The 15,702-nt window shown below is 37.1% G+C and overlaps 1 protein-coding gene across 1 annotated transcript in view; it reads left to right on the forward strand.

The window, feature by feature from the left end:
* LOC121430529 (suppressor protein SRP40-like) overlaps window positions 1–15,702 on the forward strand; it is a 59,172-nt gene that overhangs the window by 12,472 nt on the left and 30,998 nt on the right. Inside the window, exons 2-4 of the mRNA XM_041627862.1 lie at window positions 1,596–1,713; window positions 2,469–3,419; window positions 13,226–13,276. Of these exons, the coding sequence (XP_041483796.1) occupies window positions 1,597–1,713; window positions 2,469–3,419; window positions 13,226–13,276 (1,119 nt within the window). The 5' untranslated portion in view covers window position 1,596. The remainder of the gene's footprint in view (window positions 1–1,595; window positions 1,714–2,468; window positions 3,420–13,225; window positions 13,277–15,702) is intronic.

Here is a 15,702-nt window from a genome sequence, read left to right on the forward strand (position 1 = left end):
ACAAATAGGGAAACGAAAGGGAAAGGAACTTTCTCGAGGTCCCCCTGGCTAGATTGGAGGGAACTGTATCAGGGATGGCACACATACATGTAGCGTTTAGATGGATGTAAAGCTTATACTTCTGTTTTGTGTTAACAACAGGATACGTGTTAAAGGAAAGGGGAACTGTCGTGTAAGGACAAACTTTTCAGCTCTTGTTTGTTATGTATGCACAAAGAATATGACATTTATATTATAAGGTCTATATGATTGCTGTGTGCTAGTTGCTTGGCCGACACAGATGATGATCCAAAGTGTTGCTGGATATTTAAAACTAAAACACATTTCTAGGATTAAATTTTTCAAGTAGTATTCCCGACAGTACTCTTACCTGATGGCAAATAGACTGACAAAACATTGTATTTGTTACAAGAAGAATGTAATGAGAAAAAGAAAGGGTTTGTAATGGATGCTCTTACTAATTGTTCAACTACAATGCTCAGAATTATGATTGTTATGTTCAACTATACATATTAATAGTCACAATTGATGAACTTTGATCAGTCTTGTGTTTAACTCCCAAACCTGAGACTCATGAAAGTGGTATAACAATTGAATATTTAAACAAATAAAGACATTCATGTATTTTTGGAAGTATCATTACGATCACATTTTTTCAAAATTTTGGACAGAAGCACATTTCTTTTTTTTTTTTTTGATTTTCCAGGGGGGGGGGGGGGGTGGCTCCCAATGCAGTGCTAGACATTTGGCAAGATAGCATGTGTATGCATGTGAAACAAGTGAAAACAAAAAGAACGGAAGAAAAGCTTGTTGATTCAGACTACATTATACAATATTATCCAATCTAGTGATATCGGGAACAGCGAAACATCAAGTGGCTTCCAAATAGCCACCTTTAGTAAAGACCGTGTGAATAGTGGCAGCTGAGCAAATTAAGTTCAAGAAACCCTTCTTATCCTCTGTCTTTCAAAGAGCCCAGGCTTGTATTTGCTCTTCTGACACTGAACGAGAGATGGAAATTACAAATGCTTGGAAGTCAGCGGCCAAACTTGATTTTTACTCACGGAGAAGTCTGATTAGGGCCATTGTTATCTGTAGTTGCTCTGTGATGGTCTCATTTATCATTTCACCTTCAGCTTATCCTGACCTCGTTGGTTTTGTATCATTAGTATGAAGAAAATGATAGATGGATAATATTGTTAAATTTTTCTTTTTTTCACAACTTATATTACTCATGGCTATATTTCCCATTTCTGTTACATACAGTAGTACTTGCCTTATGCTTTTGTTTACCTTTCATCTTATCTATCAAAATTACACAAATACCTTAGTGGTTGGGGCCCTGAAAGGTAAATTATATGCCAGAGAGTATGATCATCATAAAGTGTATTGATAATATGTACGGTAGTGGACACACTAATTGCACTGCAATATTTTTTTTTTGTTAAACTGGCTTTGTTTACCAAATAATGAGTGGAATAACAGTAGCTATTACACTTACATACTTCTTGAAAAATGGTCACTGGACACCTTTTGCTGTTCAGCTTGTGTATCACGTCCATTTACACTTCTTTTTTCTTTCCTTGTGTTTACAGAATGGCTGGGCGTGACCAATTGCAAGATCACAGGCGGGATGCAGCCCGAAGGAAACGGGTACAAGCCCCACCGATCAAGGTAGAGTCCAGTGGACCCATCTTTGGAACCCCAGTCAAGGTAATTGACACTTTAAGGAAGAGTCAGCCATTCTTATTCTGTAGATCTGTTGCCATTAATGTGGATAAAAAAGGGGGGGGGGGGAGGATGCATCCACCTCCTAACGTAATAGGCATCCCCTGAAAGTAAAATATTCAGGGATCTGTTTCGTAAAGAGCTACAAACTATGGTAATAGATAGCCAACAACAAAGCTTTCATGGTAGTTACAATAATGGGAAACTTACCTATATTTTTATTCAACATTGTGATAGGCAAATTGAACAAAAAGCTAGTATGGCTCCTTACAGGAAAACAGATTTTACAAATCATAAAATAATGATTGTCAGTGCTTAATAATACTTTATCAGAAGCACTCTACAGAAATGAATCATAATTACCCTGGCTATTACATGTATGCGCACTGCATTTCAAGGAATAAGTACCTGCCAGGTATCTGTTTACTTCATCTGGGTTGAGTGCAGCACATTGTGGATAAATTTCTTGCTGAAGAAAATTATGCCAAATATTTTCTTCAAAATCTAATAAAGAGGCAACTATGAAATCCAACTTTTGACTATTGAGATTGGCCAAGTGGTTTACTCACGCAACTTAAAAATGAGAGTCTTCTGGCATTGATTAAGGCTACTTAACCCATGGCAGTAGATGCCTTATTGATTGGTCTCAATGACCCTCTGAATAGCCTTCGACAAATTTTATTTCATGTAACATCACCAAATATTCTCCCCTTATGCTGTCTGCTTCTGTCTCGTTACAGTCTGACACCAAGGATGATCTCAGCCGAACTGTCCAAAATACTTTAGGCCTGTATGACAACTTTAAAGGGAAATCGCATGAATCGAGCCTCCTTGGCGTCGGGTACCAACCTCAAACACCTTTACCGGGAGAGAACAAGAACATCAGCCACTTTCCTGTCATGCATGGACAGACCAAGTCAACAGGGCAGCATTCTTCAATGCCTGGTAGCAGTGGGAAATCCAGTAGCCAGGTGAAGAACAGTCCGGCTGAGGCGTCATCACTGCATCGACATGGCAGCTCGAAGCCGGCCCCAGCTGGCACTTCATCGTCCTCTTCCAAGGGTGTGAAGCGCGAGTCTGGAACCGCTTCGCAGTTGTCATCGTCGTCAGCAGGTACCTCGTCTTCTAAATCAGCCCACCCTTCAATGTACGATAAATCCAAGGATAGCAGTCAGAGACGGTCTAAAGATGGTTCCTCTGGTGTTAGACCCAAGGCTCAAGGATCGGGAAGCTCTGTGGAATCTAGTAGTTCGCAGTCAAAATCATCATCGAATCAGCCATCAAAGCAACATAGTACAACGTCATCATCATCAGCTTCCAAGCCAGGAAGCTCCCGCCCTTCCTCATCAAGCTCTACTAGTAGAGGGAGCAGCAGCAGCTCCTCCAATTCCAGCGCCTCTGATTCCAAAACAGTTCTCCACCCCAACGGCCTTTTGACAGAGACGTGTCACAGTATCACAAACTATCCCTCGAAACAGAGTGGTGCTAAAAGTGAACAAAAGGATAGCAAACAGGCTAGTGGTCACAGCAAAAAGGACACTGGTTCATTCCGAGAACTGCCATTTATTTCCCCTATGCCGGATATCATAGCAGACTTTCAGTCAAGATCCACCCCAAACCCAGCGAGAGAAGTAAAGAAGGATCGAGATGGAGATACTAAGCAACGCCCCAGGCTGGATATTCCTAAAAAGGTATGAACATTTTCATAATTTTGAAATGATTTTCATAATCTAGCCTGAGCCTACTATGGTGTTAGATATACCAGTTGTAGGAGACACAACATACACTATATGCTCCTGCAACATTTTCTCCTGTCTTAATATCTCAGAGGACATTGGCTTAGAGTTAGGATTTTAATAGAGTTTGGTTCAGAATGAGGTAAGCATAAGGATTAGGGTTTATTTAGTTTTGGATACTAGATTTTATGTTTGGATTAACGTGCAGATTTTCCATCGAAGCAATTGTCGCCAGGGCAAATGTCATAGAACCCTACAATATGTCCAGTCTCTGGATGGCCTCAAACCTCGTAGAGAGATGGACTGAGATGCAGGTGGGCTCAGTCCAGTTCTTCAGAAATTCTGATGTTTCACATCCAGTACATTGAGCCTGCTCTGGAGGCAGAGGAAGCCTGAGTCCACCTCCTGGGAAGCATTTCATGAAACAAATAAGCAGTGATTCTCACTGGCTGGCTGTTGTAAGCTACTGAAATCCTTGCATTTGATTGGCTCAAAGCAAAAAAAAAAAGAGACGGTGAAATCACTCATCACATGTATTTGTTTTTTGAAATGCTCCCTGGAAACACAGGTCATACATGTACATGAAGTTTAATGGCTTCTGTGTCATACATATATGAATTTATACAGGTATCTTGAGGGCTTTGCCTGTTAAAAAAAAGAGGTAAAATTGTCCATCCCTGTTCATGGAGATAAAATCAGATTTTAAAACTTTTGAGTACTGACGGACCGACTGAATGCAGGTACATATACTTTGAATAGCTTGTGAAACCAATTCTAATGAGGGAGTTTATTTCTTTCAGAGTTAGTTGTAAGAGCTAACTATTTTTTTTCTTCCCTTGGTTTAGTGGTCAGAAGTAATTCTGTGATTTGGTGTGCGCTTGAAGCGTGCATACGCTTCAATGTGATAGATTCTTTGATTTGGTACATTTATGCTCTGGAGCCCGTTGCAGAAAGAGTTGCATTTAAACGCAAGTCAAAAAATCAACCGCAAGTCCAAAATGCGCATTGTTGATTGGTTGAAAATGAAGTTGCACATGATTTTTAGAGTTGCGGTTGATTACAACTCTTTCTGCAACGGGCTCCTGGTATTGGTAACAACAGAAAATAAAATGTTTAGAAATTGAACAAAACTTACACAGAATTATAAAAAAGTAAATGATATCAGAAAAATGTATAATTACAGAGTAATGAGCAAATGAAGATCAGATAAGTTTACTGAAAAATGTCTGTTCGTTTGTAGTTCTACATGTTGTTTTCTGTGTTTGATAGTTATATCAAGAAAAGCATGTGGTAGAGAAGTGAATACAATTTCAAGCAAGCCTGAATTATTTAAACTTTGTTCTAAATTTAACCAAGTTGTAGTGTCTGATAAACACATCAAGATTTGCTTCCAACTATTTCCCATTAAAATTAATTAGCTTTGAAGTACTTTGTCTGAAGAGTTTCAGTTACATGGAAGTGGTAATGTTTTATGGTGTTCATGGTGAGCATCAGAAATAGACTGTAATTTGCCATGTATATGCATTTATCTGAAATTGAATCTGTTTGCAGCCAGAAAAGTCTGTAAGAAGAGGTGCATTTTATACAAATTTGTCATTGATTGGTCCCCTAAAATAGAATTTGTGATTTATTAGCCCTTGTCTTAAAGGAATGATCCAGGCTGAAAATATGTATAGCTTAAAAAAGAGAGTAGAATTCACTGAGCAAAATGCCGAAAATTTCATCAAAGTCAGATAACAAATAACAAAGTTATTGAAGTTTAAATTTTAGCAATATGTTGTGAAAACAGTCGTCATTAATATTCATTAGGTGGGCTGATGATGTCACATCTCCACTTGTTCTTTTGTATTTTATTATATGAAATTAGGTTTATTAAAATTTTTCCTCCAAGAATTAGAAAAATTGGATTGACAAGTGATTTAGTGCATTAGATATTTATTGCTGCAACTTATTTCATTATAATATAAGGGAGACATATTATTCACACTAGTATGAAATAATGAAAAAATATGATTTTATGTAATAACATAAGAAAACGAAAAGTGGAGATGTGACATCATCAGCCCACCTAATTAATATTCATGACGACTGTTTTTACAAAATATGGCCAAACTTGTAACTTCAATAACTTTATTATTTGTTATCCGATTTAGATGAAATTTCCGGCATTTTGCTCAGTGAATTTTACTCTACATGTATGTATTAAGATAAAATATTTTCAGCCCGGACCATCCCTTTAATAGAAGATCTTTAGAGGGGGGATGTTCTTTAATTCCTCAGATTATTTTGGAACACAGAAGGGGTCTTTAAAGTTTAAACCTGCTCGATCATAAAAAATATTTAGTATGTTCAGGGCCCCGTCTTACAAAGAGTTACGATGGTCCGATCAATCGTAACTCAATGGAAATGCATCAGTGTCATAAATTTTTCTATGAAAAAGTTGCACAATGTCCTTTGAATGCAAAGAAAAGTGCAGTGAATTTTCAAGGAAACAATGAATGCATGAACATACATCATAGCTAGAAAACATTTTGAACAAACATGCATAATTGATGTTGATGTTGCTGGCCGTCCATAGTTGCAATTGATCGAATCAATCGTAACTTTGTATGACGTGCCCCCGATGAGGTTTATGTATCATGTCCTGATCATAGACAATGTTCTCACTACCTTCCTAAAACTAGTTAAGTGAAAACCAGTGTAATACATATTGAGAACGGTCATTGAGAAGTGATCATGGAAGTGATCTTCCAAACCAGTGTGGAAAACCACCTCGCGATGTAGTTTTCAAGATCACCTTGCCTTGTTAAAACTGGTTTTAGCATAAGTCAGGACTCAATCGTTCTTCGGGAAGGGATCTTCGCACATTTTGAGCAAGCTACTCCCCACACTGAGTGTAGAATGTCCACGGTGCAGTTTCGAATATTGCGCGAAACATTTCACCCCACTGAGAGTGTTCCCAGAGAAACAAGACCACTCTCCGTGAAGTGGGTTTGAAAACCACTTCACGCTGATCATTTGGGAACGTTATTAAAACAATCTTCCAAACTAGTTCCCTGAACTGGTTTCCATTAACAATAAAGTTATGATCATGAATCTAGTTTGAGATTAGAATAGTATCCTGTATTGTAAGTACTTTTCTTGATCAGGCAGGTGAAAGTATGCCTGATAATGGTTCCTGGCATTCCTGTGATATTTTTGTATCGCTCTAGCTCAATAGTGAAGGACTAACTAGTCAGAAAAGAAAAGATGAGGGTCTTAATAGGTGAGTGGGATGCGGGATGAGGGGGGATATAATCAGAAGACCGGAAACCATAGTGAACCTGACTGCTCACGGTTCATACGAGGGTACTTGGATATCGGGAGAGAGAGCTCCTGTAGATACGAGGAGAGAGGTGACGTCACGGTGACGTTGGGAAACACTCAAGTCAACGTCAATGTCCTTAGAGGGGTGAAATGTTCTTTAATCTTGACTCTTTTAAGAGAATTCTGAATATGTCTGGCATAGGGTTATGATTCTTACCAAATAATTGCTATTATAGGTGATACATGTACATGTAGGTGCATAGGCCTGCTCTACTGTTGTTGATTGATGGTGGCACTCTAATATGCAATGATAAGGTCAAAACTCGAAAGGCAATATGGTAATGTTAGAAATTATGGCAATGGATTTCTTCAGGTTACAGAGGTGACAATGAGTATGATTTAATCCTATTTGGAAGGATTTTGTAGGGGGAAAAAACACTTAATTGGATTTCCTCCTGAAAATAGGATTTTAGAACTTCTATAAAGAATGATGATTTTTGGTATGTTTTTCAAAATTTTAATTAAAATGGGATTTTAGGCCTGAAAATAGGATAAAAAGAAATAAAGAATATGATTTTTTTCAAAATTAAGATTGGCAGCTCTGCTCTAAAGAGGCTATCACACCGGGGGGGGGGGGGGGGGGTTGTTTCACGAAGATTTTAGTATGACTTTATAGAGTCGCACTTAAATGACTGGTTGCGTGCGTTATAAAAAGCATGATTGCATTGGTCAGTGCGTGCCAAGAAGATGTGCACTACTAAGTATTAATCATTAAGATTGCGCGATGCATATCACATACGTGTTGGCATTTAAGGTCGACTCAGGTCATACTTTAATCTTTGTGAAACACCACCAGGATATTTAAACCAGCATACATGTACATGTATAATATATGCGTATGTTACATCACCATATTATGCTGATGTAATGTATGCATAGCAAGCTAAACTCTCTCATTGACTCCTGTTTCTTGATATGAAGAATTGCGTATTGTTAACAACACTATTTATGATTTCTTGATACAAATTTGATTACAAAGAATTTGATTTTTGATATATTATGGTTTTGGTATGAAGAATGGAATGCTGTACATCTGAAAATTGGAACAAATGAGAAAATGACTTTTTATGAATATATCGGCATGCGCTCGCTAAAACATTCTGGTGGTTGTTTCATAGAGCTGTTTGTGACTTTAAGAACGACTAGTCATCCTTTCTTGTGGTAAATGATATTCACCATGAAATGCTCCTTGGTGATTATTTAGCACGTAGGAAAGGTTCACTAGTCTTTTTTAAAGTCGCTCTTAACTGATGAACAGCTTTAGGAAACACCCACCGGGGGTGAAAGCTGTTTCATACTGGTAAATGTACATATATTTCATGAATGACGTGGTATTTCCATTTCTCTTCTGCTGAATCTATTCCATACATTCTTGTGATGCAGGCCTATGTAGATCAAGATGAATTTCATGGCCATTGTAAAAGAAGTGGAGAGTTGTCATAGCATTTGAATATTACATCAATGTGAAAAAAAAGATGCATTATGCATTTCTGATTACGATTGAGGATCTAAATCTGTGAGCAAGTACTTGAAATACTTCAGCTGAAAATAGATCTTATGAGGATTCCCCATTCAAATGTCAGATCCATTAGGGAAGGATAGGGACATGGCTCCGCAAATATCATGACTTAATAGAAAATTTCATTGATTTTGATTGTTGTTGATTTCGAATGCTAGCTAATTGTAAGAATTTCTCTGGTGCGTTAAACCATCGTATCTTATTGCATTCTCAGAAAAGGACTCCTGTCGTTGAATTCATTGAATTTTAGTTGAACTGGCAAGAGAAAGAAATGTATCATGAGAAAAAAAAAATTAATAGGAGAAGCTAGAAAGCGGGATTGTTCAGTTGAGCATGAAAGGATCTGATGCTTGAAGTCAGTAATGGCATTTTGGTTTCTCGCTTTGTTTGATTCTTCCTTCCACTTCATTTCTCAATTCTCTCTGTCTATAGAAAAAACAACAAAAGGTGGTTTCAGACCGCTTCGAAGTTTGTCAGTTCCAGGTATTCTCTGATCGGGAAATTTACCCCGATCAGAAAATACCAGGTATTTTGGTAATGTGAAAGCAAACTACGCGTAATTTCCCCGAAAGAAAACACCCGCTAAATAGTAGGTACTTGGCGAAATTACGAGAACTTTCGCGGGGATTTTTCCAAGGTCGCAGGTATTTTGGCGATGTGAAAGCAAATTACGGGAACTTTTAGGCTTAGCCCAGCGTGTCGTTAAACACGGCGCCGTGGATGGCTGCTGGGCTAGTGATTTTGAATCTCGCGCCTTGCCTGTTTATCAGACCATACTGTGCATGCTCGTAACTTCAGGAACTTATCCCGAAGGGTATGGTTCAGGGCGGTGTGAATGCAGGAATAAATTAATGGGTATTTTTAGTCTAAAAAAGTTCTCGTAATTTAACGGGGATTCTTGTGATCAAGGCGGTTTGAAACCACCTAAAGTTATGGTTCTGCAACTGCAAGGTCCCTTTCTGCCAGGTATTCCCTGAACAATATGTGATGTGGTGAATTTATCATGGATTTGCTAACCTCTAGTCTAAGCACTTTATCAATGTACAAGAAGAGAATTATAAAGGGGAGTGTAAAGATGGAAGGAAAATATGATTATAATAGTAACAATGATGATGGTAATGATACTAACGTTGGTGATGATTACAGCGCAATGACGACGATGATGACTACAGCAACAACAATGATGAAGGATATATGATAATTATAATGAATCTGCTATATAAAGGAGGTTTATGATTAGTATAATATAAGCACATTTTGTGTCTTAAAGTGATTGGTTAACATTGGTTTGACTTTTAAAAATCTGAGCTAGAAGGTCACACTTGTCACCTGTGTCTAGGATATGTTACAAAAATGAAGCCCAGAAAAAATTGCTTTCGGAAATAATTATTTTGTGCTTCAAAAATTGAAATATAAAGTGACCGGAAACACCATCTTAATTTCATCCCATACGCTTATGTGTACTATTTAGGCGTCTATAAGACGCCTATTGTAAATAGTACAAAATTGGGGTTTGCCTTGTAGTTTCAGCTTTTCATTCTCAATAATGGTTGTTTTCAATACATGCACTGGTACACATGTTTCATCTTGGTTTGAGAATTTTTTAAATCGGCTGCTCACAAAGTTAATACCTTTAAACACAAGGCAAAACATATTCTTTTTTATTTTCAGGGGCTACCTTTCATAACTTGCTGCCTAAATTTGCAACATTGGATATTAAGCTTGAACATTGTGATAAATGGAGATTTCCAAGACTCCATTTGTAGTTTTCAGGGCTCTTTTGAGCGCTTTGGGGGCTAAATCGGCCTCAGTCCCCATGCAATTTTTTCCCTAGTAAAACATTTATTATGATAATAATTATAATAATAACAGTATGTTTATCCAGGGTAGCCACTACAGTTCAGAAAACTGTTCTCCCAGCGGGCCCTGCAATCATTATTATCCGGCTAAGGGTGTGTTTATGCTTCTATTGCGAAGACAGAATGAGCGTTTTCAAACGTCGATTCAAAACGCGATCGTAGACGTGGTTCTGGAAGTGCTGCTTGTGCTTAATTTTTCAGAGGCGAAATCACGATCTCCAGCTGGCTTCGCATCGTAATTTTTGTTGAGCAGGAAAGCGAGGTCGAATTGGGCGCGCCCTTTTTTGAAAGTTTTTTTCCGAGTGTTGTTATGGGGAAGAAAAAATGTAAGAAAAAAATTAATATTAAGTATACAAAATAATAAAATATCTATTTGTTTATGCTACTGAGGCATCTGGCGATGTCTCCTCATTATGACTCATGTTCCAGGTCTTTTTTTTTGGTGTAAATCCCTGAACGTTCATCGTGATGACAAATTGGAAGAGTAATACTAGTAATAGTACTATACATGCAAAACAAGGAAAATGCGTGCAGGTAACATGCGACCATGGAGCAATGCAACTGTATTTGCCCGCGGATTTTCATCTCACCGGAAGCATGTACCAAATTACGTCATTTAAACACGTTTGCGATCGTGGTTCTGTTTATACTTCCCCAGAAAGCGTGATTCTAGTCAGATGACGTTTACAAATGCACCTTTTTGTTAGTTTACGATTGGCATTTTGAAACAGCGTTTAAATGAAAGTAAGCATGGATGCAACCGTGTGGTGGACTAATCACGTTTGGAAACGCTGATTCTGGCCTGAAAAGTGGAAGCATAAACACGGCCTAAGCTAGGCTACCTATTCAGGTACCCACAGCTTACCTGGGTCGAGTGCAGCACACTGTGGATGAATTCCTTGCTGAAGGAAATTACGCCTTGGCTGGGATTTGAACCCACGACCCTCTGTTTCAAAGTATGGAGACTAATCCACTGGGCCATGACGCTCCACATTATTGATGTTGAATATATAAAAGAAATCAAATTCTTCACTTTCTCAAAGGAATATTAAAAGAAGGTCAAAATTATAGATGTCATGTTGAAAAACGAGACGTGTAAAACTGTCACTGCATGCAATCACTCTTTTAGACATATTTCCATAAATTTTTGTGGCACTGGCAGGGTTAATAATTCATGTGATCATTGCTTTGAGCGATTCTTCAACTTTGCGGTCGGTATCACCCCTACCGTTACCAGGTCAACAAGCGTGCATGTTTTGACATGATAACCAAAGAACTGTTGACTCATCACGGTTTGGACAGCAGGCTGTGACCTCATTGTTCGTATTCTTCATGTTGATTGCTACTGATTGATGTAAGACAAGTTTGAAAGAAAATGATAAGTTTTAGTGATCAAGTGCACACTTAAAATGTTGGGCAACATATTGTGCATTGTGTTGGCTAATGTATGTTGGTCAAATATATATATATATATAGGCCTATACAGTGCGTCCCAGAAAAAACGAAACCGAGATTTAGTAATCATTATCATTACTTAATCATAAATGAAATAGACAAATGACCTACCAATTTAAAGCTTAGAATCTCCTCTTTCATCTGTTATTACTTAGATCATTTTTCATTCACGCATGAGTGAGCAAATACAATTTGAAGGAAGGATATCAAAAACTCATTTGGCGGGGGGTATCTGGGTTTCAAAAAGAAAACCACATTTCTGAAAAGTTCAATATCTGCTCTTTAATTTGGTACCTCAATTACAGAAAATGGTCAAGAAATAAAAAAGTTCTGGTCATTTGAAGTAAGGCTTGAATTTCAATAATTTCATAAAATGAAGAGGTTCTCCAGGCTGGCTTTCAAACTCACTCGACACTCCGTTTTGTTGGCGATCAGCCATGCATTAAATCTTTTGTTCACCATGCACATGATGCAAAAGCTTCTGTAGGAAACCGGTGAAAACACGTTTATCTCATGAAATTATGGAAATACAAGCCTTATTTCAAATGGCCAGAACTTTTTCATATCTTGACCATTTTCTGTAATTGAGGTACCAAATTAAAGAGCAGATATTGAACTTTTCAGAAATGTGGTTTTCTCTTTGAAACCCAGATACTCCCCGCCAAATGAGTTTTTGGTCTCCTTTCTTCAAATTGTTTTTGCTCACTCATGCGTGAATAAGAAATAACCTAAGTAATATCAGATGAAAGAGGAGATTCTAAGCTTTAAATTGGTAGGTCATTTGTCTATTCTATTTATGATTAAGTTATGATAAATGATCGCTAAATCTCGGTTTCGTTTATTCTGGGACGCACTGTATATATATATTTTGGGCAATTATCCAATTGAGAAAATTTATTACCCAAATATTACTTTTTATTACTCAATTTGGGCAGATTTTAACCAATAGTTGTGTGGACAGTATGTTGCCCAGGGTTGGTTAAAAATTGTCATTTTTTGCCCAACTATTTTAAGAGTGTGTTTTGTTGTTTTTCAATACTTCATTTGTTTGAAAAAAGATGGCTACTCACTGGTCATTTTCAGTAATTTATAACCTTATACATTTTATGTCTTCACTTGGGTCAGTCTTTATATCTATTTCTGTGGCTTAGATTACAAATGTCCACATTTCTTTAAAAAAGGGAAATTTCCTGTCGAACAGGTATGAAGGGGCAAATACATGAACATGTATATTTTCCATATTGCTATCAGTTGTACAATTTAGACTTAAGGATTTGAATGTTCCAGTTCAACATCTGAACATGTAAGAGACTAAAATGATTTGGCTATAACACATGTACATTTTGATTTGTATGTCCTGTTCTAAGAAAATCATTTTACTTGATTTGAGTATGTATTAATTGGGCCATTATAATGGTAAGATTTGTAACATTTACCATATTCCTTTAAAACCTACATGTAGTGTTCCTGTATTTGAATAATGGTTTCTACAAATCCAGAGAAAGTAAATAGGTTCATATTTGACCTTGCTTTTTTTCTCTCTCCCTTGTTTTTTTTTTTAGGGTACACATCAAGGACATAGTAAACATAAAGAAGTGGAACAAATTTTTGAGGTAAGATAATTTTCATAAGACATAATCATATACATGTAGGTGTATCTTAACCGGATCAAAGTGCTTGCTCTAGCTGGCTTTGAATGAAGTCAGATTGAAGTTTGAAATTCAAGCTCAAGCCTGTTGTTGGTGCGCATGTTTATACATTAATTACATGTACACTGTAAAAATGCTGTATGAAAGTTAAAGTACGTTGTTTAAGCCTGTCACTCTAACAGCTATTGTTCAAAGTGTTAAACAAGTTGTTAAAAATTTGAACAAATTGTGTGAAAAGTTTAAATCATCTTTAATAACTTTAAACAATAGTTGTTGGAGTGACAAACTTAAACAGTGGGCTTAATATTCAAAACGGTGTTCTTAGACATGATGCTTGTCTATGTGACTGTGTACGACATGCTCCATATTTTTATCTGGCTTCAATTTTGGTCTGCTCATAGACACTCACCTAAATTGTGGGATGATATGTGGTTTAACAGGCTGTTTTTTTTTTTTAAATAAGTCTGAATTATTTTGGTTCGACATTTCGAACGAAAACAGAAAATAAGCCAAATATTCTCTGATTTGGTGGGCTAATTCATTGAATCAGCAAGTGGTCTTAAAGCACACACTTCTGCTTGGTCAAGTTGCACCTCGTAAATTTTTTTTTTTGAGGTGTTGCCAACCATTATGTATTTATCCATGATTTGTCTATTCAATGAAACATCCAACAGTTGTATGTATGCATAAGCGGCTTGATAGAGAAATATTGTGATAAATGCTTTTACACCCAGCCAAAAAAAAAGTAACCTTCCCGGAAAAAAGAATCGTGGTAGTTTTTATTGTCTCGCCTGCTTTAGAGCGGAGCGAGACTTTAGGCGCCGCTTTTCCGACGGTGGTGGCGGCATCGTCAATATTGAAATCTTAACCAAGGGTTAAGTTTTTGAAATGCCATCATAACTTAGAAAGTATATGGACCTAGTTCATGACACTCGGACATAAGGGTAATCAAGTATTACTGAACATCCTGCCTGAGTTTCAGGTCACAAGACCAAGGTCAAAGGTCATTTAGGGTCAATGAACTTAGACCATGTTGGGGAACTCCATAGCAAAATCTTAACACAGGTTAAGTTTTTGAAATGTCATCATAACTTAGAAAGTATATGGACCTGGTTCATAAAACTAAGACATAAGGGTAATAGTGTATCACTGAAGTCAGATCCTGGCTGAGTTTCAGTCACATGATTAAGGTCAAAGGTCATTTATAGGTCAATGAGCTGTGGCCATGTTGGGGTTATTTGAGAAATTGTCATCATAACTTTGAATGTTTATGGATCTACTTCATGAAACTTAGACATAAGAGCAACCATGTATCCCTGGCCTGAATATCATATGCGAGTTTCAGGTCACATGACCGAGGTCAAAGGTCATTTTAAGGTCAATGTGGCCGTGTTGGGAATATGTGTTGAATTGGCATCATAACTTCGAAAGTTTATGGATCTAGCGCATGAAACATCGACATAAGGATGGTCAAGTACGGATGATTGTTTTGCAATCTATCTATCCATCCATCCATCCATCCATCCATCTATCTATCCTTTTATTTGTTTGTTTGTTTATGTATTGGTATAACATAAACATTGACCAGAGCAGCACATGCTGAAGGGGTGAATTTACAAAAATTCATGAAGTACAATATAAAAAAGCAAATAAATGAAATCTTAATTACAGTATTCTTTATCAAAACTTAAGTCTACTTATATCTCACAACATGGAATATTATGGGAAATGAAGGATAAGCAAAGGGGAAAAGAGAGAGAATGAGAGAGAGAGTTTAATTTTTATTTGGCTTTTGTTAGATGTTCTTTTTATGTTCTTAATTGGTTGTACATGTAGTCTTGGTGATGAAAATTGCTAATTTGTTTGTGAACTGTAGAGGAAAATGTAGGGATTGGATGTGTTTGTGAGCTGTCTCAATCAATAATATGATAAGGTTGAAATTTGTCAAGAAGCTCCTTTTAGTGTTAGATACCTTAAAGATGAACAGAAAATTTGTTTATCACAATGAGAGTATTGCGAATGAACTTATCCGTCGAGATAAGCAAATTATCTGATCGCAATGCCCCAGCTGTCTGCAATGGCATAATCGTTAACAGATCAGTGCTTTGTCGTCATGGGAATAGGAGCTAAGTTCAGCCAGAAGGCGTGGAAATCATGTTGCTAACTCATGATCTTATGAAGGAATCGTTAGAGTGTAAAATTTCATTTCGTCATTAATACTTCAATACTTTTGGTACCAAATATGACACTTGTCAAGGGGAATTATTAAAATGGAAGCATAATTGAAATAAAAAACTATTAAACAAACTCTGTGACAAGAAATATTTTTTGGGTAGTCACATATGAAACATAAGGGGATGGGGGTGAGATATCGAGAGTTGATATAAAGA

This window comes from Lytechinus variegatus, chromosome 1 (genome assembly GCF_018143015.1).
Source record: "Lytechinus variegatus isolate NC3 chromosome 1, Lvar_3.0, whole genome shotgun sequence".
NCBI classification, from domain to species: domain Eukaryota; kingdom Metazoa; phylum Echinodermata; class Echinoidea; order Temnopleuroida; family Toxopneustidae; genus Lytechinus; species Lytechinus variegatus.